The 21,969-nt window shown below is 43.8% G+C and overlaps 2 protein-coding genes across 5 annotated transcripts in view; both read right to left on the reverse strand.

The window, feature by feature from the left end:
* Positions 1–3,211, reverse strand: part of LRP6 (LDL receptor related protein 6) — a 114,897-nt gene extending 111,686 nt beyond the window's left edge. For 2 of the 3 annotated variants that reach the window (XM_074538991.1, XM_074538990.1), the window contains exon 1: positions 3,074–3,211. In XM_074538991.1, the coding sequence (XP_074395092.1) occupies positions 3,074–3,128 (55 nt within the window). In that variant the 5' untranslated portion in view covers positions 3,129–3,211. The remainder of the gene's footprint in view (positions 1–3,073) is intronic. The other variant, XM_074538992.1, reaches the window with a different exon arrangement.
* Positions 3,212–14,753: 11,542 nt separating this feature from the next.
* MANSC1 (MANSC domain containing 1) lies at positions 14,754–19,114 on the reverse strand. Of its 2 annotated transcripts, none has more exons than XM_014264037.3 (3): positions 18,722–19,114; positions 17,763–17,903; positions 14,754–15,972 (listed from the first exon to the last, which is right to left on the reverse strand). In XM_014264037.3, exons 1-3 carry the CDS (start codon positions 18,939–18,941, stop codon positions 14,999–15,001), a joined length of 1,335 nt encoding a protein of 444 aa, XP_014119512.2. In that variant the 5' UTR covers positions 18,942–19,114; the 3' UTR covers positions 14,754–14,998. The 2 variants fall into 2 exon arrangements, with proteins under 2 accessions (XP_014119512.2, XP_074395094.1); XM_074538993.1 differs by having other exon boundaries at positions 14,754–15,969; positions 18,722–19,105.
* Between the last annotated feature and the right edge of the window lie 2,855 nt (positions 19,115–21,969).

The raw sequence follows: 21,969 nt of genomic DNA on the forward strand, positions 1-21,969 counted from the left end.
CAGCACCAAAGTTAGCAAAGTTTTGAACATTAAACTCCTTTAAACAACATGCAAATGGATCTTAAAAAAAAAAAAAAAACAAAACACAAAAAGCAAAGGATCCGTTCATGAAAACAGAAACAATGGATTAATAGATTAAAACAGTAACTATATTACAACAATTATGGATTCAAACAAACTCTCTTCTGAACTCCAGGAAAGCATAGTTTGAAAATACCATTACCAAAAAGATATTTTCATTTCTTCACTATCTGACCCTGAACACAGAGGCCTGCAACATTCAGTAAGTTTTCACAAATATCTTCTATAAGATTTCTATTCAAGCAAGAGCTTTATGCACTGCCTGCCTGATCAGGGTTTAAAGCCAAATCAAAGCAGCACTTGCATGCTGACTGGAGAGCTATTTCAGGAAGAAAGCCAGCCATGAACACTGTGGAGGAAGAACTCTATTTATCACTTTTAAAAAGTTGAAACCTCAGTTCCATAGTTATCTGCAGTGCCCTGACAGATGAGATGACATTGCTCTTGCCTCTCTGCAGCTGCCAGTAATTTAACAATTCTCTCTCTCTCTGGTTTCAGAGCTGTCCTGAAGAACACCTCAAAGTGCCATGGAGCAGCTCTGACTCCACGCCTCTGGAATACCCTGAGGGAGTGACTTCACTGCTGGTCAGAGGTGGAAGCCCAATCTCCCAAATCAAACCATGGGCCAAAAAGAGAGAAGAGACCATGAACATCTTTCTTCTAGCAGCTAGAACATTAAAAAAAAACCCCAAGCCCAAACCAGAGAACCTCCACAGCATGCTGTCCTAATGGTAACCTCCTGTCCCAGAAATTCAAACATCATCAGTAGGATCTGGTTTATTGCAGTCCTCGGATGATTTTTGAGACAGGTGCCTTGCCCTGTGCATCCATTTCTAGTCAGTAACAGCTCCAAACTTCCTCAAGTCCTAATGCATTTCCAGGTACTGATTTTTTTCCTTTCCAGACTGGCAAGCAAGTCTAGCACAGTTTCTTCAGAGTAATGGTTCACTTGTCATAGACCTCTGTCCATCTGCCTTTTCTATGAGAATGGAGGCGGGCTCTGGAAGCAGAGAGGATGCTGCAACCCACAAACACACACGACTGCATTTGCTGGGTTTCTGTCTCCAGCACTGTCAGCCTCTACAGCACTGAATTCACAAGCTAAACAGTGAACTTCCTAACTTCAGCTCTGCTTTCATGTATGAGCTTATTCATACTCATGCTGGCACTGCCTCTGCCTCATTAAGGAACTGCTGACACCTCTCCTGAACTCAACACATCTTACTCCAGCCTACTCCACTTGCACAGATGCTGTTTATTAGGGAGGATGTGCACATTAAAATTTGATTTTTGTTTCTTCACGGTTCAGCTGTTCCTGCTGTTTATCTCTATCTAAAGTAACAATTAGCCAGTAGGAAAATTACTGTCGTGTCACAAGCAGAGGATTACAACTTCAGGTAGGCAAGCTAACAGCAGAGCACCATGAACACAGAAGAAACAGAAATGCTGCTGGGATACAAATGTCCTTGGAAATAGACAGAGGTGAGAGATGAGAAAAGGAATGACAGACTTAACGCTTCTTCAAAGTGTCCCATTAAGCATGAAATATACAAAAATTTGCAAAAGCACATGCCACTATTTTGAGGTTAATTTCAGAAGTTACTGTAACAATATTCTGTGACATCACAAACAACAGCTATTTCTGTGCTGTCATTTGAACTAAACTGAGCATCAAATTAAAGCCAAATACATGGCATATTAAGCAGGGGTTATGATTGTTACTTATTAAAATAAATTAATCAGGAAACAGTTTCTCCCTATACTGGAGAGCCAACTTAACTTTTGAAATTCGGGGTTTAACAGCCACAATGTAAGTATGAAAAGTTACACACCCCATTTAAATAAGTATATTTGTATCTCTGCAAACAGGATACAATATGGCAAACAGATGCAGGGTAAAAAAAAAGGCTATGGATGAGATGAAAATCTTTGTTTTCCAGATTACTGAGCAACTGGAGACTGAGCACTTACTTCAACCTACCCTACCTTTAGACTAACTTTCATCAAAACACTCTAATGGGGAGAAACTCTCTAAATCAAAATGTGGTTGATTAACTTTTAGCAGTTAATCTCTTGCCCATCTAGTATGAAAAAAGTCAAAATCAAGTAAACAGAAACATCATGTATGCAAGCACCACAGATGATTTCTTCCCAGAAAGACTGAACAGAGATAACAGTTACTGAAGTTAGGTCTACAGCATTTAAATATATATATAAATAAATTAAAATCCTGTTTTCTTTCAGAGCGTGTCCTGTAAGATAAGAAATTTTGTTGGAGCAAAATTCTCAGCTACTTTAAGTAACATCCCCTCGTAAGGCACTCGACTGCTCCTTTAAAGCTGCGTGAACATCCGTGGTGAAACACAAACTTCTCCCAAGTCCCAGCGCAGCGCCGGCCGAGCTCAGAGCCGAGCCTTCCCTGCTGCCCAGGCTGCGGGGCGAGGGTCGGAGCTCCAGCAGCGCTCCCGGGCATTCCCCGCTCCGCAGCCGAGCCCGCGGGGGCTCCGCGCTCCCCGCACGACGGAACCGCGGGGGCTGAGCGGGGCCGGCCCGGCCACGGGCACAGCGGGACCAGCCTGGCACCGGCGGGGCCGAGCTCTGTCCAGAGCCGCGGGTGCCCACGGACTGCCGGGCTTGCAGGGAGACACGGCGGGAGCGTGCGATACCTTAGGGGGATCCTTAAAAAAAATAAAAGAAGGGAAAAGAAAAGGAAAAGGGAAAACTTGAAAACAACAATGGGGCGGCTCGGGACGCGGCCGGTGGCCGCTGGCAGGGCGGGCTGCTCCCGGCGCGGCTCGGGAAGTTGCTCAGGAGCCGCTGGGGAGGCGGCGGCGGCCGGGAGCGAGGGAGGGAGCGCTGCCCCCGCGCCGGGCCCCGCGCCCCGCCGGCAGCCAGGCCGCGCCGCTCCCCTCCCGCACGCCCAAACATGGCCCCTCGCCACCAAGCCGGCAACTTTCCCCCTGCCCCTCCCGCCGCCGCCCGCCCCGCTCACCTCGCATCAGGGAACAAAAACTGCAGGCGAGTAGGCTGCGCAGGACGGCCCCCATCTTCCCTCCCTCCTCGCTCTCACCGGCGGGGAGGCGGCGGCGGGGAGCAGCACCTCCGCTGCCAGTTCATGCTTCCAGGCGGGCGGGGGAAGCGGCGGGGAAGGGGAGGGCGGGAGGCGGGGAAGGGCGGCCGCGGAGATCCCCCCTCGCCGGTCCCTAGCAGGCCACCGGCCCCGGCGTGCCGCCGCGGGAGCGGGCGCTGCCCTCCATGCCGGCTGCTGCTGCTGCTGCCGCCGCCTCACCGCGACCGTCGCGCTCCTTCCCCCATCCACCCCTCCGCCTCCGCCGGGCGCGCACAGGCGCAGGGATACAGTCCTCCTCCTCCTCCTTCTCCTCCTCCTCTTCCTTCTCCTCCTCCTCCTCCTCCTCCCGCGCCGTGCCCGGCCGGCTCCCGGCGCAGCGCCCGCCCCCCGGCACCGCTCCCGTCGGGGAGGGCGGGAGCGGAGGGGCGGGGGCGCGCAGCTCCGCTCTCCCGGGCGGGATCGCGCACACCCCCGGCAGCTCCGCAGCCGGCAGAACCCCGGCGGGGAGCGCGGCCCGGGGGGGTTCCCTAAGGGAGGGAGGTGAGCGCGGTCACGGCACCCCCCGAGCGCAGGGACGGGGCGAGCTGGGGGGCAGCCGCATTCCAGCGGGACTACTTTGCCTCCCCTCGCCCCCTCCGCCGCCTGCGATGCGTTCAGCCCTGGCCCGTGAGGACGGGACTACTTTCTGCCACAGAGCTGCGGCGGCGTCCGAGCGGCAGCACAAAGGCTCCGATCCCGAACCCAATCCCGATCCCCATCCCGGGACGGGCCGTAACGCCGGAGCATCTCCCGGGGGGCGGCAGGCAGGCAGAATAAAGTTACGGTCCGTCCCCCCGGTGTGCGGGCTGAAAAGCGATAAATTCCGGCCTTTCCCAGAGCACAGGGAGCAGGCGTTCCTTATCAGCAGGAATTGCCGCCCGGCTGATGTAATGATGCGTGATTTATTTCCCAGCGATTTTGGGGGTGCCCTGCGTTATCGTCCCCCTTGCTGAACTAAATGTGGTGGGCTGGGTTTGGGCTGCTGGAGTGTTACCAATAATATGAGTTTAAACACAGTCTTTTTCCCCTCTTGCATAGTTCAGATTTTGTAATACACCCCCAAATGAAAAAAAAAAAAAACAACAAAACTTCCCTCCTTACCTTCTTTGTTTGTTCCTAATAAACAACGTACAATGCAACTTTCTTGCATTTCCTCTAGATGAGAAAATCTTCATTATTTCAAGGTTTTCATTCAGTCTAGACATCTACATCACATTCTCCCTCCCTCACAGAACCTGACAGCTGGTGAGTAGAATAATGATATGGAGCAGAACAACTTGGAGCAACATTTGAGGCACTTCCATTCCAAAATCAGTATTATTTTCAGGATTATTAGAAACTCACAGAAACATTTAACTTTTACCTTCTTATGTGTTCAACATATATTTTCATAGATTTTCTCGTTATTACAGTAGGAGATAACATCTGGGCCAGATTAAAGGCCTGGGCATTGTAGGCTGATTCTAAAGGGCTCCTGGTGTCATGTGATATTATCAGACTCTCAGCTTTTACTGAGGAAAAAAATTTTAAAAATAGAAGAAAACAGAGGGATTCTTTAAAATGAAATGTATTTCCAACCTTCAAGGTTGCAAAAAAAAAAATTTTTTTAAATGTAAACAATTCAGCTCAACAGCAATATCTGCCTGAGGCGAGGTCTACATTACAAAATTTGTCCTTGACTGTCTGCTGGGTGAAATAGCCCCCTCTGTTACTATGCTGTCAGCTGGGAGAATTAGCAAACTCAAGCAAGATCCACGTGGTTAATGGATGGGAAGACTTGCCATACAAAAATGTACCCTGGAGAAGAGAGAACCTGTGTCCAATCATTGTTTGTCACCTCTAGATTTGTAGGAGCAAGCAAAAGGAGCACACATATATTTATTTTCACCCTTTAAAAGGAAAATGAAGTTGTTGTTGATTTGGGGTTTGGGATTTTTTCCCCTCACAGTGTTTCCTTATACTTTTTCCATGCTCACAGTGTTGCACAATCTGTCATTAACCTCTTGAGAAGTATGGCAGATCTGTAATGAATTCTTTGTATCTTAATCATACAGTGCACAGCTGGGGAAAACCTCAAGCCTGCACCCGTGCATCACAAACCCACATTTCTCCACATGCCATTCCTCTCACATCTTATCTGTTTCTGCTGGAAGCACTCTGGTGCCTTGACTATCTCCCTTGGGAGCCTGATCCCCTGCCTGGTTGCTCTGACTCTTCAAGGCATCTTCCCTGCTGCCCGAGCTGACTGGTTTTATTTTTAGCTTTTGAACACTTCTCTGCTATCACTGGTGCATTTTGCCATTTTTCTATAATTCAAACCCTTTCCTACTTGGATTTCCTCTAAGCCAGTTAATGATTATTGGCTTCACCTCCCTCAGCCTACCCCTTTCCCCACAGCCTAGAATCCTCCTCTGTTTATTCCAGCCCAAGTATCATAAAATCATAGAATCACAGAATGGTTTGGATTGGAAGGGACCTTAAAGAACAGCTCCAGCCCCTGCCATGGGCAGGAACACCTTTCACTGTCCCAGCTTGCTCCCAAGTCTAAGCCTTGGATGCTTCCAGGGATGGGGCAGCCACAGCTTCTCTGGGCACCCTGTGCCAAGGCCTCACCGTCCTCACAGAGATTTTCCTGATACTCTATCTCAGATGTGTGACCTAGATCTGCCCTGTTTCAGTTTGAAGCCATTCACCCTTGTCCTGTCACAGTATGTTCTTGTAAATAGTCCCTCTTCATCTTTCTTATAGGCTCCCCTGCAGGTACTGGAAGGCCCCAGTTATGTCACTGTCATGGTTTAGGAATGGTGCTGCCCAATTTAATGCTCTCACCAAGACTCTCCAACCCATGCACTGTCACTCACTCTCCCAAATCCTTTCTCCCCTCTGCAGCAGGATGGAGAGGAGAATTGGAGGCACAAAAAGCAAAGATCATAACAACAATTCACTGGAAACAGAGATGAGATAAGAAAATTAACAGTAACAGCACTCTAGCAATGACAGAGAGTACAAAGAAGAAACATTCTTGCTCACTGCAGGAGCCCCAACAACACACAATAAATTGTTCCCTCTGGTTCAGAACCTGGGCCTCCCCACTTCTCTATTCAACTTAGTTACTCCACTAAGTAGGAGTTACTCCACTAAGTAGGAAGGAGCCCCTTCTCCTCAGAAGAGTTCCTTTCCCCTCACCCCCAGCACTGACAGAAGGTGTATGGGATAACTTCCATGTCCTTGCCTTGACTACTACAAAAATTAACCCTCTTAGGTGGGAGCAGGACAGTCACCCTGAAACTTTCTCTTTTCCAGGCTGAACAATCCCAGTTCTCCCAGCCTTTCCTCACAGCAGAGCGGCTCCATCCCTTTATTCCTCTTGTTGGCCTTCTCTAGACTCATTCCAACAGGCTTTCCTGTGCTGGGACTCCACTTCCCATGGGCCACTTCAGTCCAGGTCCCTGTGGACTGGCCTGTCCTTCAGGTGTGTCCCTGCACCCTCAGCTTGGTGACATCTGCAAACCTGCTCAGAGTGCACTCAATCCCTTCATCTGTTATTAATGAAGATATTTGAAGAACTCTGGTCCAATGGGGACTCCTGAGGGACACCACTTGTCACTGAGGTACATCAGGACTCTGGGCCATTGATCACTACCCCTGCAAAAATGGCCTTTTTTGAACCCTTTTCCTCATCAGTGCTTAGGACTCAAGACCAAGTCTATCTCCTAAATGTTTGTCAGCTTTACATCTGATTCATCCATGTGGCATTACCTTCATAGCAGAGGCTTCTACAAAGTAAAATAGGAGGCGAGATTACCACACACAAAAAGCATCCAACAGGCCTGATTTCTCTGAGGTGGTTATGTTCCCTTATTTGAGCTTAAAGTCAAAGTAAGTGGAGAGAGAATGTCTCTTTTATTTTAGTAAGAAACTCTCCTTGTTGGTCACAGTTATTTTGATTCACCTTAGAAAGATAAACTTTGGTTTGCTGACTCAAATCCAGCTGAGGCTGAGAAACCTGGACAGCTCTTACCTCTGAACTTGGGTGGTGGCTCGATGACACAAGAGTTTTCATGGGATTATTTTTAAACTTGGGCAAGTTCCCTGGTTTAGTTGGTGGCCCAGCTTCACGAGGAGTTGTGTCAGCTCTCAGGACAGCAGGGACAGCAGCCAGAGCTCATGAAACCAGCAGCAATTGCCAAAGTCCCTCTGCTTTTGAGCTGTGCCCTGAGTTTGAGTGGAGTCAGTGGGATCTGTAGAACCAGAACCAAAGTCCCTAATGAGCAAAAGCTGTTAGAAGAAGATGGCTGCTCAGCAGCTTAATTTGTGGCTGCCCACATCACAGAAGCCACTATCATAATCAGCTTTCTCACAGAATGTTTCCACAAGAATCAATGGGCATAGCGTGCTGAAATGCTGCTCCCTCTGAAGGCAATGGTGAAGTTCTCACTGATTTCAAAAGGGCCAGGGTTTCATGCTGAAACTCAAGCTCAAGCCCTCATGCCCCCAGCAGGAAAGTCTGCAACACAGGAGCTGGGGAAATGGGATGTAATGTTGCTATCCAATGATGCCTGTTACAAGCATTTCACAGAATAAAATAGGACACCTTAAACTGTGCTGTCATCATCATCATCTTGCCACATTGTTTAAGTCATGCAGTTTATAAAGAAATAAAGAAAAATATTTCATCCAACTCTTCCTCAAAACAAGGCCAGTTCTAATAAATGTGATAGAAATGTCTGACACAGTTTATCCTATTCCAAGAGTGCAATGGGTTCACCATGGCATTCCTTCAATGAGTAGAGGACCAGATCATAGAATAATAAAATTCTGGGACAATTTTCCCGTCAAAACCCCCTTTTTTATCACACATGGAGTTGCATTTTCTCCTTGCATTTCAGTAGTACTTTATTATTCCCCCAACTCTCCCCTCCCTCTCCCCCCATCCTTTCTTTCCCATCTTCTCTACCAGAAGAGGTTGCCTGGTGCCTAGGATGAGAACTGCATTTCTTTGTGGCTATAAAAATAATCCTTGCAACAAAAACTTCACAGAGGAGAAGGTGCTTGAGTTCAGCAGCCCATACAGACAAGCTAGTCCAACAGAAATCCAGCAATATCCCCACAGGGAAATATGAAATAAGATGACCTGGAAGGCTTGGGCATTTTCTTTGTGACTTTGGAGGAGTGTTTGGACTCCTGCTGGTGGTGCATTCAAGGTCAGGCTGTCTACCTAGTACCTCTTTTCTCCTCTCCCATCTCCCAGGGAGTTGAAAATAGCACTGCCTGAGGATACCCTTCTTCAGCAGTCTTGTTTTTTAGTGTGAACCATGCAGGATTCTGATTTTAATTTGGCACTGCCCACCACCAGACCACAGGGCAAGTCCAAGGTTTTCCTCAGGAATATTTAGCTGTGGCTACATTTCAAAGCCATATTACAAAAGTGTCATTTGAGAAAGTTACTGTTCTAAAATTTGTAAAGTGCTTTAATGCTATGTTGATACAGCAAAAACATTCTTTTAAAAGAGCTCACATTTCAGACTGACAGACACCAAAACACTATTTTGTTTTAGCTTGCTCAGCTTTTCAAAACCAGTCAGCATCTGGGCTCTATTAACCATAACGTGCGTGCCTTTTGAGCAACAACAATTTAAGAATATTTCCTTTTCAACCCCCTTTCAAACCCCTTCAGCATTTTGCAATATGCATAATATTTAAGAATTCTGCTTTGCACTGCAGCCTTTGAAGTTTAAAAATTAGTTTCTGGTAAAGCCTTGTACATTTTCTTGCACTCTTTTAGTCACAGGGATTAGTGACTAGAATTTATGCCTATGGTCAGGAAAGGTAAGTCACTGTGTCACAATAATTAGCAATCTTTCCTACAACAGTTTTCAATCTTTCTGTATGTCTTATGGTGTGCAGAGAAGAGCTCATTTGCCACCTGCAGTTGCCACTTCTGGACTGAAGTACTCTACCACAGAGTGCAGTGTATGGCAAGGAAAGAAACCATTCCTCTTCACTCAGACTTTGTGAGGAAGAGTCATATTCATATTTCCTATTTGTATTTCATATTTATAGCCATGTTCATGTTATATTTGTTGATATTAGTATCTTAATTTTTATGTTCATATATAAATTAGTCTGCAGTTCAGCAAAGACACTAAGCACCTCAAGAATGTGGATGTGGAGCATCAACCCTGGTATCTCTTCAGGGGTGTTGTTTTTATGAGCTGTCAGTCAAGCTCTCAAAATAGGCTAGAAAACCATGCTGAGTTCCTCAGAGCAGGAAAGATTGCCCTCTAATGGTTAATCTCTAGGTTTAATGTCTGCAATGTTCTATGAAGTGCTCCTCTTCTACGTGATTTGTAAGGTAAGGCCACACAAATGCAAGATGTTGGAACAATTTATTACTTCAAGGAAAACCCAAATCTTTCTTATACTCTTAATTGATCAATAAATTAATTATTAAAAACAAAGATGAAGGCATATTCTTGGTAACATTTTCATTAAACTACCATTAGCCAGGATCTCTCAGAGGAAGAGGGATGCCTCTGACAATTCAGAGCTATTACTCACACTGGATTTGACAAATTCTATATTTCACTGTGGGAAATGTTTCAAGGTCTGAAAAAACAGCATGAAATATATCCAGTCTATTTCAGTATCATAAAAGTTATTGTGAATGCCCTAGAGATTGATCTCACTCTTGCAGGAGTAAAATTTAAGGAATAAAATTCTTAAAGTCTTTAAATCACCTAATCACAAGGCACTGCCTGTTACAGCAGGGATGCATTTGGGTCCTTAAGCTTGCACTGGCTTCATCTATAAAGGTTTCTGTGGCTTATGGCCTGTAACTCATCCTTCATGTGATGAGGGGATAGAAGAGGCAATTATACAGGGCTGAAGTGTCATTCACTGCCTTTCCATTTTCATCAGTTCTTTGAATAATTTCCTGGCAGTGTAGATTTCAATAAATGCTCTTCCAATATAGCTGGCAACTAAATGTAGGCAAATGACAAAGGAATACTCAGAGAAAGTAAGACCCAGTTCCCAAATATATTTATTAAAAAAGTAGTGGCTGCTATGAAGACATTATTGAAAGATAATATATTTTGGAATAATTAGATTATATTTTCTCCTTTCAAGAAGAAACAGTGATTAGAGTGAGGTTACCCAATCCATTCCTCATCCTTCCTTTTTTCTACCCTCTCCCCAGTCAAAACCTCAAAGACAGTATTTGGTCACATGGATCTTTGCATAAAAGACAGGGAATTGTGTCTGAATAGCCCTGGCTAATAAAGCTCCTTCCAATGCCTTTTTCAGTGTCAGAGCTTTGCAGTTAATGCAACTTCTACTATTTTTTTTCCTTATTGCAATTGTGAAAAATCTAATACCTTTACAACCATTTGAAAAGGGCTTACACAGAGCAAAATCCCCATTTAATCTCAGCATATTAAGAAATCTTTTTTTTTAACAATACATTTAAAGTGCTATTTTTCCAAAACACTTTTTTTTCCAAGATAACCAAAGCTCTAAGTGTTGAAAGGAACTTTGATTTAGAGTCCTATCTTCACTTGTGGTTTAAGAATCCTGCCTCTTTAACAGGAGGAAACAGCTAGTATATGTGTGGCCTAAGGTACACTGTAGCAGTAAATAATTCAGTATAGCAAAAGGTGTTCCAGTCACCACAGTAAAAAACCCAAAACAATGGGAACCACAGACCAAAACCACTTAAAGACAGGAGACAAAAATGTTTGCAGACACTTGGCCTTGTCGAATTTCTGCCTCTGACATTTCTGGTTTAGGCACCCATTGCTTTCACCCTGTGCACCCCAGAGACTACAGCAGAATCCTTGGCATTCCATGGGAGAGCTAAAGAGCCTTTCCAAGAAAAGAGAGTAAAATGAGTCAGCTTTGGCTAAACCACGAGCTGATTCCAACTGATCCTGGCTTTAGCTGTATAAGCCCACTGTTGGGTGGAAAGGTTTGCAGGCTTCTGCAGCATGCACAAATTATCTGATTACTAATCCTAGATATTATTGGTATGACAGAATTTTCAGTTTCTTCATCAATTTTCTATTAAAACAAAGTGAACCAAAATGAAAAAGGATCAGAACAGCTTGAACATGGCATATCTAAACTCTTCCCACTTACAAAAATGACATTTTATAGGCTGGAAGGAGAGGAGGAAGAGAAAAAGAGAAAAGAAGTAATGCATGGCCCTCACACCTTTTTTTTTTTAATTAAGTGAGCCAATATACAGGAAACAGTGATACAGCATAGTTGTAGTGAAGGTTAAAAATACTTTTATGCATTTTTATAATACCAAACACACAGGTGACAAAGAGCAGCATTTTTATGCCTTGTGCTTTGACATCCTCAAGAAGTGTAGAGACCTAAAGGAAAAAAAGCAAATTTAGACTGTGAGATTGAGTGTAGGCTTTCTGAAGAGGAAGGAAAATGTTCAATATATCCATGTTCAATATATCCTAGCCCTTCAGGGGACATACCTACCAAGACATTGGGAAAGCATCTGGACTTCAAGGATGAGGGGATGCAGCTATCCCACAACTACCAGTGAACAGGAATTCACTGAGAATTAATGTAGGGAAGTGCATTATCTGTGTGAGAGGATAAGTAATGCAGAGGCAGAGCACAGCTGTCCAGGCCCATTTCAGGAGGGTGACAGGAAGAAGTAGAGCTCTCTGTGTGATGGGACACTGCCTGGGAACTGCTGACCGCAGCACTGGCACTTTAAACTCCACGTTTTTATCAGCATGGAGTGTGGGATGGTGGGATCAAAGCATGTCATCAGATTCAAATCCACTAAGATGGCTTTGCAGGAGGCAGGAAAACAAGATCCAGTTTTGAAACTGCCTTCTCACATAATTCTCTTTTTTTTGGTGGTTTTATTTCCTTGTTGGGTTTTGTTAGTTGGTTAGTAACTTGAAATAATCCTGAGTGTAAGCATTTCCTGCTCCTACAGGAGTTAAAATGAACTGAAGCATTATTTGCAGAGAACACACCATGCTGTTTGCTGCCCTTTGAGGGAGGGACTTTGCACCCTTCTCATCCATCTCAAATAGAGCTACAATTTATTTCTTTATGATTGTTTGCAGTGGTTACAAAATTTGGGCTATTTGCTTTACTGTACAACACCACAAGACAGTTTTGCTCATGGCATTCTATATTTACACACCTTATGTTTGCTCAGCACTGTAAAGCAACAAGAAAACAAGCAGCTACAGGATTTATGACACTCTCCAGGTGACAAAAGTCAATCAGCTTTTGGTCTGCTGCCATAACAGAACTGGTTATGGCCAGAAAGAGCCACCCCAATGTGAGACTTGTCATCACAGTATGCTGATTAATGATCCACTTCCATGTGTGGTGCACAGTGAAGACCACAGGAGATGCCAGTGGAAAAACAGAAGAGTGCACAGACGTTTTAATGTTGGAAAGCATAACAAACTGGGTGGACTTCTTTAGTTACTTTGTCTCGCTCCTTTTTGATTCAAAATACAAGTACATTGTCCAGGCAAATAAATAGGCTCCAAAAATGCATTTAATAAATCATCATAGTCAAAAGAATGATGATGGGAAATCTCTCTCTTTCTCTGTTAGCTGGAAATGCCAATATAGGACTAATAATGCAACCTGATTCAAAATAGAGAATATGCTTAGTTTTGTTGTCTTCTACATTACATGATGCAGTAAAAAGTTTTAAAAATGTGTGTATATAATCCTCCACCCAAACCCTTTTCAATAAACAAAAACCTTTCCTATAAAGCCTTTCTGCAATGAAATAGCCATAGTTTGGGAAGTTAAAAAAAACCAATCTTACTAAAACCTTTTAAAATCATCAAAAATCCTCATAACTTGTCAATTCTATTAAATAAACTGTTGTTGCCCTCTAGTGTTCAAACACAGTTTGTAAAGGCCCCTCTGGAAAGATCCAGACTAGTCAGCTATCAATTAATTCCCTGATAGTTCTTAATCCAACATGTATTCTTCTCAGTATCTAATCTAAACCTTCTCTCTTTAATTTAAAGCTACTCCCCCTTGTCCTATCACTGCATGTCCTTCTAAAATGCCCCTCTCCAGAAGAATACATGTCCTGTGCTCTGAACAACCCTGAGATACATCTGCTGCCTTCTCTTGAATATTTTGCTACTGTACTTTAACCATATCAATTAATACCAAGCACCTTTTCCTCCAACAAATTATTTATTGCAGCAGAAATGCACAGTGAGGGTTCAGGGGTTGTTCTCAGCACCTCTCCTGCTGTAAAGACATCAGCAACACAGAAAGTTCCTCATGAAGGTTGCAGTTCTTTTGAGAGAAAATGATGGTGAACCTCAGATCTGCATCTGTGTTTTTATAGCTAGGACTAGTACTTATCATTCTGTGAACTCATTTCCCAAAAATGGGAAATTTCCTCCTTGTTATGTTCCTTGACCAGAAACCTCTGAAAATAGCTATTAAAATAAAAAAGGGGAAAAAATGAAGTTTAACAAAGAACAGTCATAAAACAGGCTGATAAATTTGAGGTACATTTCTTCTGTAATTTTGTTCACTTTTAAGAGGTTATCCAGACTTAAACAATGTAGCAGACCAGCTGTTTTTAGATATATGAAGCAATTTGCAGCCTCCATAGAGTAAGAATTCAAGTTCTTGACACAAGGAACACTGACTTTTCTTTGATCTCTGAATAACGGAATTTTCAGAGAATTTTCTGCATTTAGTTATTTAGAGCTTTCAGAAAACTTGCCTTGAGGCCATTTTTTTGGATCACACCTGCTTCCCACCACACTAAGCTTGACAGATCTAAGAATCTCTTGGATGTGAGTCAAATTTCATATTTTGTAACAGAATTGTTTCCTTGCATTTGTGAGGCACCCTTCTTTCTCTGCTGTGACATTTGCTGTTGATTATGCCACCTGACACGAACACTTTGAAATCCAGCCTTTCATTCTAAAACCAGATTTAGACTGACTGCACATGAAGGGAAATTTAAATAACATGAACTGGAAGTTGTGTGGCACTAGATGCTCCCACTTACTCTCCCTGTTGAAGAGTCAGGAAAACATAGAATAATAGAGATGTTTAGGTTGGAAAAAACTCAAATATCAAGATAAGTGTTACTAAGCAGCCATGCTAATTACCAGTCACATGAAGGGGATGCTAGAAATGAAGAGGGTGTGCTTTGAGAGCACTCACATTTGCAGCATGTAGTTTTAAGGATACCTGTGATGTATGCAGAAGAACTTTAAAGATATGTATATAACCATAAGCTATATTTAGATAAGGAAAATTAAATTATGCCATATGGAATACATTTTTTTCCTGTTTGTACCTAAAACCATTTGGATGCAAAGCTCTATTACTAAGTATCTCTTTAAAGCTACAAGTAGGGTAAATAGGATTGCACCAGCATTTGGTGCAAATAGCATTGAAAACACCCATATGCTGCACAGGTACTCAATTTATTAGGTGCACTTCAATTTCACTAATCTTGTCACAGTATAGATTAAGCTCGTGAAATTCCTTTTCTCCTTAAATATAAGACCTTCTTAGCTTAACTTGGATTTAGATGTTTATTCTCAGGATTTAGGAATAAATCAAAAATGACAGACATTATAGTTCAGCACAGACAAGAGCATTCCTTCTCACCACCAAACCCATCTCCTGTCTCCTGCTTTCCCATTAAGACCCCAAAAAAGGAATCCATCCTCTTCTGAGATTTCAATATCTACTGTTCCATTTCAGAGTTCTCCTCTCCAAAGTGAGAGATGCTCCCCACAATTTTATTCCCTCTCCCAGTCAGACATCAGCATAAATTCCATTGATCAAATAATCCAGCCTGGTGTAATGCCTCTTCTGAAGAGATTCATGGATTTTCCTCCCTGTCAGCACAATAACCAGCAACAGGAACATCATCCCAAAAAACAAAGCTGCTACAAGGCTGCTTTTTTCCCCCAGCTGAAAGACACCTCTCCCCCTCAGAACACCTTCTGACAGGGAGCTCTCTGAGTCAGATGGGTCATAACCCTGAAGGTCATTTTGGGAAGATGCAGGGGAATCGCTGGACAGAATGAAACCTGGAAAAGAGAGCAGGGTCACAGGGCTGGAATCACTGGAAGTGACAACTGTTGGCTCAGGAGCCATGGCTGGAGTCCTTAGCCCTGATAGGGCAGTAGCAGATCCAGAATTCGTGGTCACCTGCACGGTTGTAGAAGGAGAAGCAGAATCTGTGGGCTTGGAAAGAGGAACACGATGAGTGGCAGTGATGCTGGAGGCAGGGACAGCAGGATTAGCTGCAGGTGGATAGGCAGCTGTGCTGGGGCTGGCTGTGGTTGGTTTGGCAGCACCAGGATGCAGAGAGGTTGTAAGAGACTCCAGCTGGGCAGTGCCTGCTGGCAGAGCAGCAGGAGGAGCACTGCTGGTTTCAGGGGCACCAGCCCGAGCAGAGGTGGGGAAGGAAGAAGAGGGGTTTCCAACTGGAGCAGCAGAAGGAGTGCTGGGTCGCACATTAATTCCCTGCTGCCTTGAGATGGGGTCCAAGCTCTCAGATTCTTTTGCTTTTTGAGATTCAGGAGAAACTGTATGAAGTTCCATGTTGTCCAAATGCTTGCCTATGTGGTTCAGGAGCTCAGATGCCTGATGAAAGACAGACTGCTCCAAACTGGCAGTGTGATTCTGATGGATGTCCTGACTGTGAGAAATAAAGGTTCCAGCATCCGAAGGCAAAGAATACTCATTTGAAGAAAAGTTCTCAGTCTTGATGGATTTATCTTCTGGGAACAGAAATACTCATATTTAATGATGAAATCTATTTTTGACTAATGTAGGCATACCTATTTTGTATTTCTTAGAAATATTTATGTAAGGGGGCTCTAAGAGATAATGACTAATGAAACTTCCTCTGTTTAAAATAAGCACAGTAACATTTAAAGTCTATGTCATAAAAGCTGTCAGCCTCAAGCCTACTCACATAACAGTGTTCTGTGCAGAAATACCATACAAATAATAATCCTAAAAGATACCTGATTTTACTGTATTTTTTTCTACAGTATATACCTGATTTTACAGGTATTATAGAAAGTTTTTGGCTGAGCATGAGCTGTTGGAAAGACAGGCTGTCAATTCATATTATATATAATTTTATAATTTTGTTTATAAAATATAGATATATATATAATATATTCATGATAACCATTCAGCTGCTGCACAGAACATTTAAAAGAGAACATGCTCTCAAGTAGTTCCGACTCTCATTCATCTCTTTTTAATACTGAAACAAAAAGGTTTGTTAAATGCACTGAAATTGAAATAAATAAAGTATCTTTTCCCCTTTCAGCTTGGTTTTCAGTGTAACCACATACAGATTCTCATATGAAAGAACAAAGTTTGAAACATTTGTTGCTACCGATACTGCTCAGGTGCTACCTTTGAAAACTTACCAGGAACATTAAACAAGCTAGCATAATCTTTCTGCAGTTAAATGCTCACAGAAGATCAAGTCTCCAAAAAGAAAAAGAAGTGTTAAATGCAATCACGTTTTTCACTCAGCATTGCATTACAAAGAAGTGTTAAATGCAATCACATTGTTCACTCAGTGTTGCATTACATGCCGAGCAAAAGCACAAGCATGATTGCATTTCTTGTTTCTTTGTTTGAAATCCCGATGTTCTTCCAGGGGAGAAAGAAGTGTAATTTTAGTAATAATTTTACAGAAAAGCAGTTTGTTTGTTGCACATTGCTTTTGCATGATGCCTGTGAGATTGGGTTTGCACAAAAATACTGGTAACATTCCGAGAGTAAACTTTCTATATTTCATACTCTTGCTCCTTGCACAGTTTCTCTTGGAAAAGTTCTCTTTTCCAGCAAAAGTTTGGTCTCTCAAGCAGCCATACAGAAACCACCTTGGCATTATCAGTTTCTTATCTGAGCTGTTCAAACAGGTCTGGTGCAAGTCAATGTCAATCAACAAGTAGGCCTTGCTGTTAAAAAAACCATCACAGGCCAGAGAGCAAGAAATTCCTGAGTGTGCAGCCCACATGCCATAAAGCTCTGAGTTTAGAAAGTTTGCTTCTGCACTCACTTCCCTAACTGAATGCAGAAAATAATGATTATTATTATTGCCAATTATTCATCAGTGTAGCATGGGTCCTTTAAATACACAGCTGGCTACAAGGGTGTGGTATTTTCATTGGGTTTTGTGACACTTTTCAGTATTATGTACAGGAAATTTTCCTTCCTGACTATATCTAGATGGAAGCAGCTTCTTTTTGTTTTAAGCAAGGACAAATTATGAGGATTTCTGAATCTAATATGAAGGAATATTATAAGGGTTGGGACATTATTCCAGGCTGGAAGTTGGGCCCACAAAGGAGCTCACCACACACCTGCCCATCCATCCTCCACAATGGAAAAGAACAATATTTTTAAATCATAATGCTTGGCTTAGAACACTTTGCTAAAAATATGAGCCCCCAAACAGTTCCTGGTCACTGCTGAAAGTTCACAGGTGCAAAAGTCATTTTGCAGTGTGGTGTAGGGGCTGATGGCTCTCACTATTATTTACCTGTAGTTATCCTGTAGCTCACAAGTCCTGTTGCAGGTTTCATTGGACAAGCCTCAGTGCTAGGACAGTAAAACAAGTAGCAGTTTGGATGTGCACTTGCTCTTGCAGCATAAAAAATAATCAAATTACACTTCTTGTCTCCTGCAAAACAAAGTAAATACCTGTTTCAGCAGTAAGGACTTTTATAGCAGTATGGTAATGAGATCTAGTTTGTTAACTTTTACTCATGTGAGTAAGAGGAAAACTACTAACACATAACATTCCTACAGGAAAAACCGCCAAGGACTGCAGAAGAATGGCCCAGGGCCAAAATATGAAAGGTCACACCTTCCTTTTCCTGTACAAATGAAGCTGGGGAAATTATGAGTCTAATCTCTCATCCTCCCCTCACGCATACCACACTGGCACCACTTTATACAACAATTGCTCGCTTACAAATCCTGATAAATCTGAAAACCTCCTTGATATACTCATGGGGAAGAAAAATATTTAGATATTTTTCGTTATTACATCCCAGGAATCACTTGGCTAGTTGCTGCTTAGGGGGGTCACCTTCACCACTGCCATTTCTACTTGCTGCTCTGCCTCCTACTGCTCCAAGAGCTTGATTCAAACCAGCTGTCTCACAGGAGGGTGAGCATTCTCATTTTTGGCTAAAATTAAATACAGTGCAAAATATCGGGTAGTTTTAGTCCATTTACTAAATACAGCTTAAGCACGTTCGGGGTTGGGGATTTGGGAGGTTTTGACACTGTTTCTGTGGTGCAACTATTTTCCTGAACACTACGGGGTCTTCTTGCCTTAACTACTGGCAAAAGAAGGTAGCAGCTGCAAGCTGGAGCTAAGCGCAGCCTGAATGAGAGGGTAAATCCCGTGCTGAATTGGGAGAACATCACCCCGAGAGCCCAAACTGCAGAATTATCCTGCCAGGCAGTGGCGGAGAAGGAGGCCGAGGTTACCTGCGAGCCGGTGCCCCGAGCAGCAGGCGCGGACACACGCACCCACGCCGGGGACGCGCAGCGGCTCCGCGCCCCGCACGCCGCGGGGCAGGGACAGGTCTATATCGAGGATGGAATTCTCCATCTTCTCCGCCGAGCACTCCTGGCCCAGCGCCGGCCCGGCCATCAGGCAGGCGGTCAGCAGCAGGCGAACCGGCCAGCGGCTGCCCCGGCGGGACATGGTGACCCGGGCCGGTGCCCGCGGGGCTCCTCCGGGACTGGCGCCGAGGGGGCTCCGCTGCTCCCGGGGCGGGAACGCGTTCCTGGGACACCTCCGGGGGCGGGAAGGCAGCGGCGGAGCCTGGCCCGGCTCGGGGGAACCGCGGCTGTCCCGGCACGTCCGGGAGGAGGGGCCCGGGGAGGCGGGCCCGGGACGCCTGCTGCCCTTCTTCTCCTGCCTGCCTGCCCTCCTCCTCCTGGAATTCCTGCTTACCTATCTACCTGCCTTCCTTCTGCCTTCCTCCTGCCTTCCAGCCTGCCCTCCTTCTCTCTTGCTTCCTTCTCCCTGCCCGCCATTCTCCATTCCCATTCCTGCCTTTTCTCCTGCCCTCCCTCTTTCTCCCTTGCTTCCCCCCTCCTGCCCTCTTCCTCCTGCCTGACCTTCTCCTGCCTTCCTCCCGCCCTCCTCCTCCTGCCTGCCCAGCAGGGCTGCGAGGGTATTCCCACTCCTACAGCCAAGGGTCCTTCCTGAGCATCAAGGCACAAGACAAAACCACCTAGAGAAGCTCTTGGTGGTCAGGCTGCTAGGCTTTACCCACAGTCAGACTTTTCCACCTCCTGAGATCTGCTTTTGGGAGCTGTAATGAAAGAGATTAATATGCATATCCTGGATTAAACGGATGTGGACATAGTTCTGTGTGTGTGTGTGTGTAAAGGACTCCTTGCTACCTGAGTAATCCTGTTCAAATCATAACCAAGGTGTTTGTGGAATGGGGAAAAAAATGAACAAAAAAGCCTGTCTACTGGAACCCTGACTGGTGTCTTGGCCATTCTTCTGTCAGCTGTCTCAGTGCAATTGCTTAGTTAAGTCATGGTTTTGCTTGGAAATTTTCCATTTCCTCTTTTTAGTTCTTTTTCCTTACTATTTTGGGGTAGTGTTTAGGAGTAAAAGTAGACCAAAGGAGTGCAAAGAATAAAAGGATTATAAGACAAATTCCTTCTTTTTCAGGAAAGAGATGATTTTATTTTCAGAGATGTGCATTACCAGAAGAGATCCCAAAGGGCAGGTTAGTTTATGTATTGTAATGGTTAGATACCAAGGCATGGGTAGCTGTCTTGTTTTTCATGCCCAGTCTGTCCCTTTTGTCAGTACTGCTGGATTTTGGCTTTTATTTGGACATAAGTGTTGTAACAGACTGAGCCCACCATCTCATTTTGCATCACATGGCCATCTTGGGGCAATTAATAATGTTTGTGATTCTCACAGTCTTGGTGGGATGGTTTCTCCTAAAATTCTCCGCTGCACTTGTTTAAGAAAATGTTCCTTTCTAGGTAAACTGGTGACATTATTTTCACTGTTAAAAGAAAAAGTCCCAAGAGAATCTGAACATTAAGGCGTTGCCTGCTAACTGCATCACACAGTGAATGAACAGGGGAATGAATACTAAAGGCAAGCACAGGTATTACCCCTGCAATGTATTAGACAAAGTTGCAGCTTCCACCTGCCTTTTCTTACATAGAGGTGGAGGAAGAAGCCAAGCAGAAAGAAGCTGAAAAATAAGGCTAAAGGTCTGGCTGAAGTGGTCAGAACAGCTGAGGAAACTGGATTTTCACCTGAACTGTTGGGATGGTGAATGTGAGAATATGCACAGAGACTGCCATCTCCCAACGGCCAACAAATATCTCACAGTCCAAAGCGAGATCTGGAGGGATAAGCTGAATTTCTGACTAACAGACACATCACTTTACAACTATAAAAACCACACCAGACTTCCACAAAGCAGAAATCTTCTACGTATTTCCCTGGAATTGTGGGGAGTTTCTCCCCTGAGCAGGGACACCGCTTTGTGGATACTCTCCTGGAGGCTGAGTGAAGGAATCTGTGAATGTTATTGATCTTTCAGTGGGAAGTTACAAATCACTCCTAATATTATTTCTTTTGCTACCTTTAATAGAGGCACCTTGATATCATGCACTGTTTTATGTTATGCTGTACTCTACCCCTAGTTGTTTTAGTTTTATACTGTGTAGTAAGTAATTTTGATTAAGATCTTTTGTCTGTTTATCACTTGTCTGTTCAATAAAGAATTCATTTTTATAAATAGACCTGATCTGCCATCACTAAAACTTGCAGGCCAGAGCAAGTCCTTACATTTAAATAGTTGCCAAAATCTGAGCAGAGCTTATCTGAAACTGCCACTCTTCCCAGGGCACTCTTCCTATAGGAGAGATGCTCCAGCCCCACATCATCCTCTGCTAGACCCTCTCCTCACCACAAACTGGGAAATGAGCTCTCTCACCCAGTTTGTTAGGTTAGAAACCCAACATTGCTTTATTCAGCACACAGGTACATGGGTATTGCCTCATCAAACATGTTAATCAGAAATCAAAACTTTTGACTATTCATACATTTTGGTAAATAAAGGAATTCATTGGTTACTGGTAATGTAGTTCTCTTATTAATTAGTATTCTATCTTCTATTAGTTAATGATTAACTCGTTTTTCATGTTAATTAGTCCACATGTGTCGCAGACATCTTTTATGAAAAAATATTTTCCTTAAGATTTTTCCTTCTGAGAAGCCTCAAGAACAAAATGTAAACAGTGGTTATCTGCTGCTGTGGAATGCAACAGGCGGATCTGTGATTGGTCTCATAGAGTTGTTTCTAATTAATAGCCAATCATAGTCAGCTAGCTTAGACTCTCTGTCCAAGACAGAAGCTTTTGTTATCATTCCTTCCTATTCTATTCTTAGCTAGCCTTCTGAGGAAATCCTTTCTTCTATTCTTTTAGTATAGTTTTAATGTAATATCCATCATAAAATAATAAATCAAGCCTTCTGAAACATGGAGTCAGATCCTCATCTCTTCCCTCATCCAAAGATCCCTGTGAACACAGTCACACACATGCTCAGTTTTTCTCTTCTTTTGGGTTTAGGAGTTTTTTGGGTTGGTGGCCTGTGATCAGTGGTTGGAGGTCCCCCCCTACCAGAATGACCTTTGGAGCTCCCAATTGGAGCTGATTTCAGCACAAATACTGAGCATCCCTGA

The sequence above is a fragment of the Zonotrichia albicollis genome, chromosome 4 (assembly GCF_047830755.1).
Source record: "Zonotrichia albicollis isolate bZonAlb1 chromosome 4, bZonAlb1.hap1, whole genome shotgun sequence".
NCBI classification, from domain to species: domain Eukaryota; kingdom Metazoa; phylum Chordata; class Aves; order Passeriformes; family Passerellidae; genus Zonotrichia; species Zonotrichia albicollis.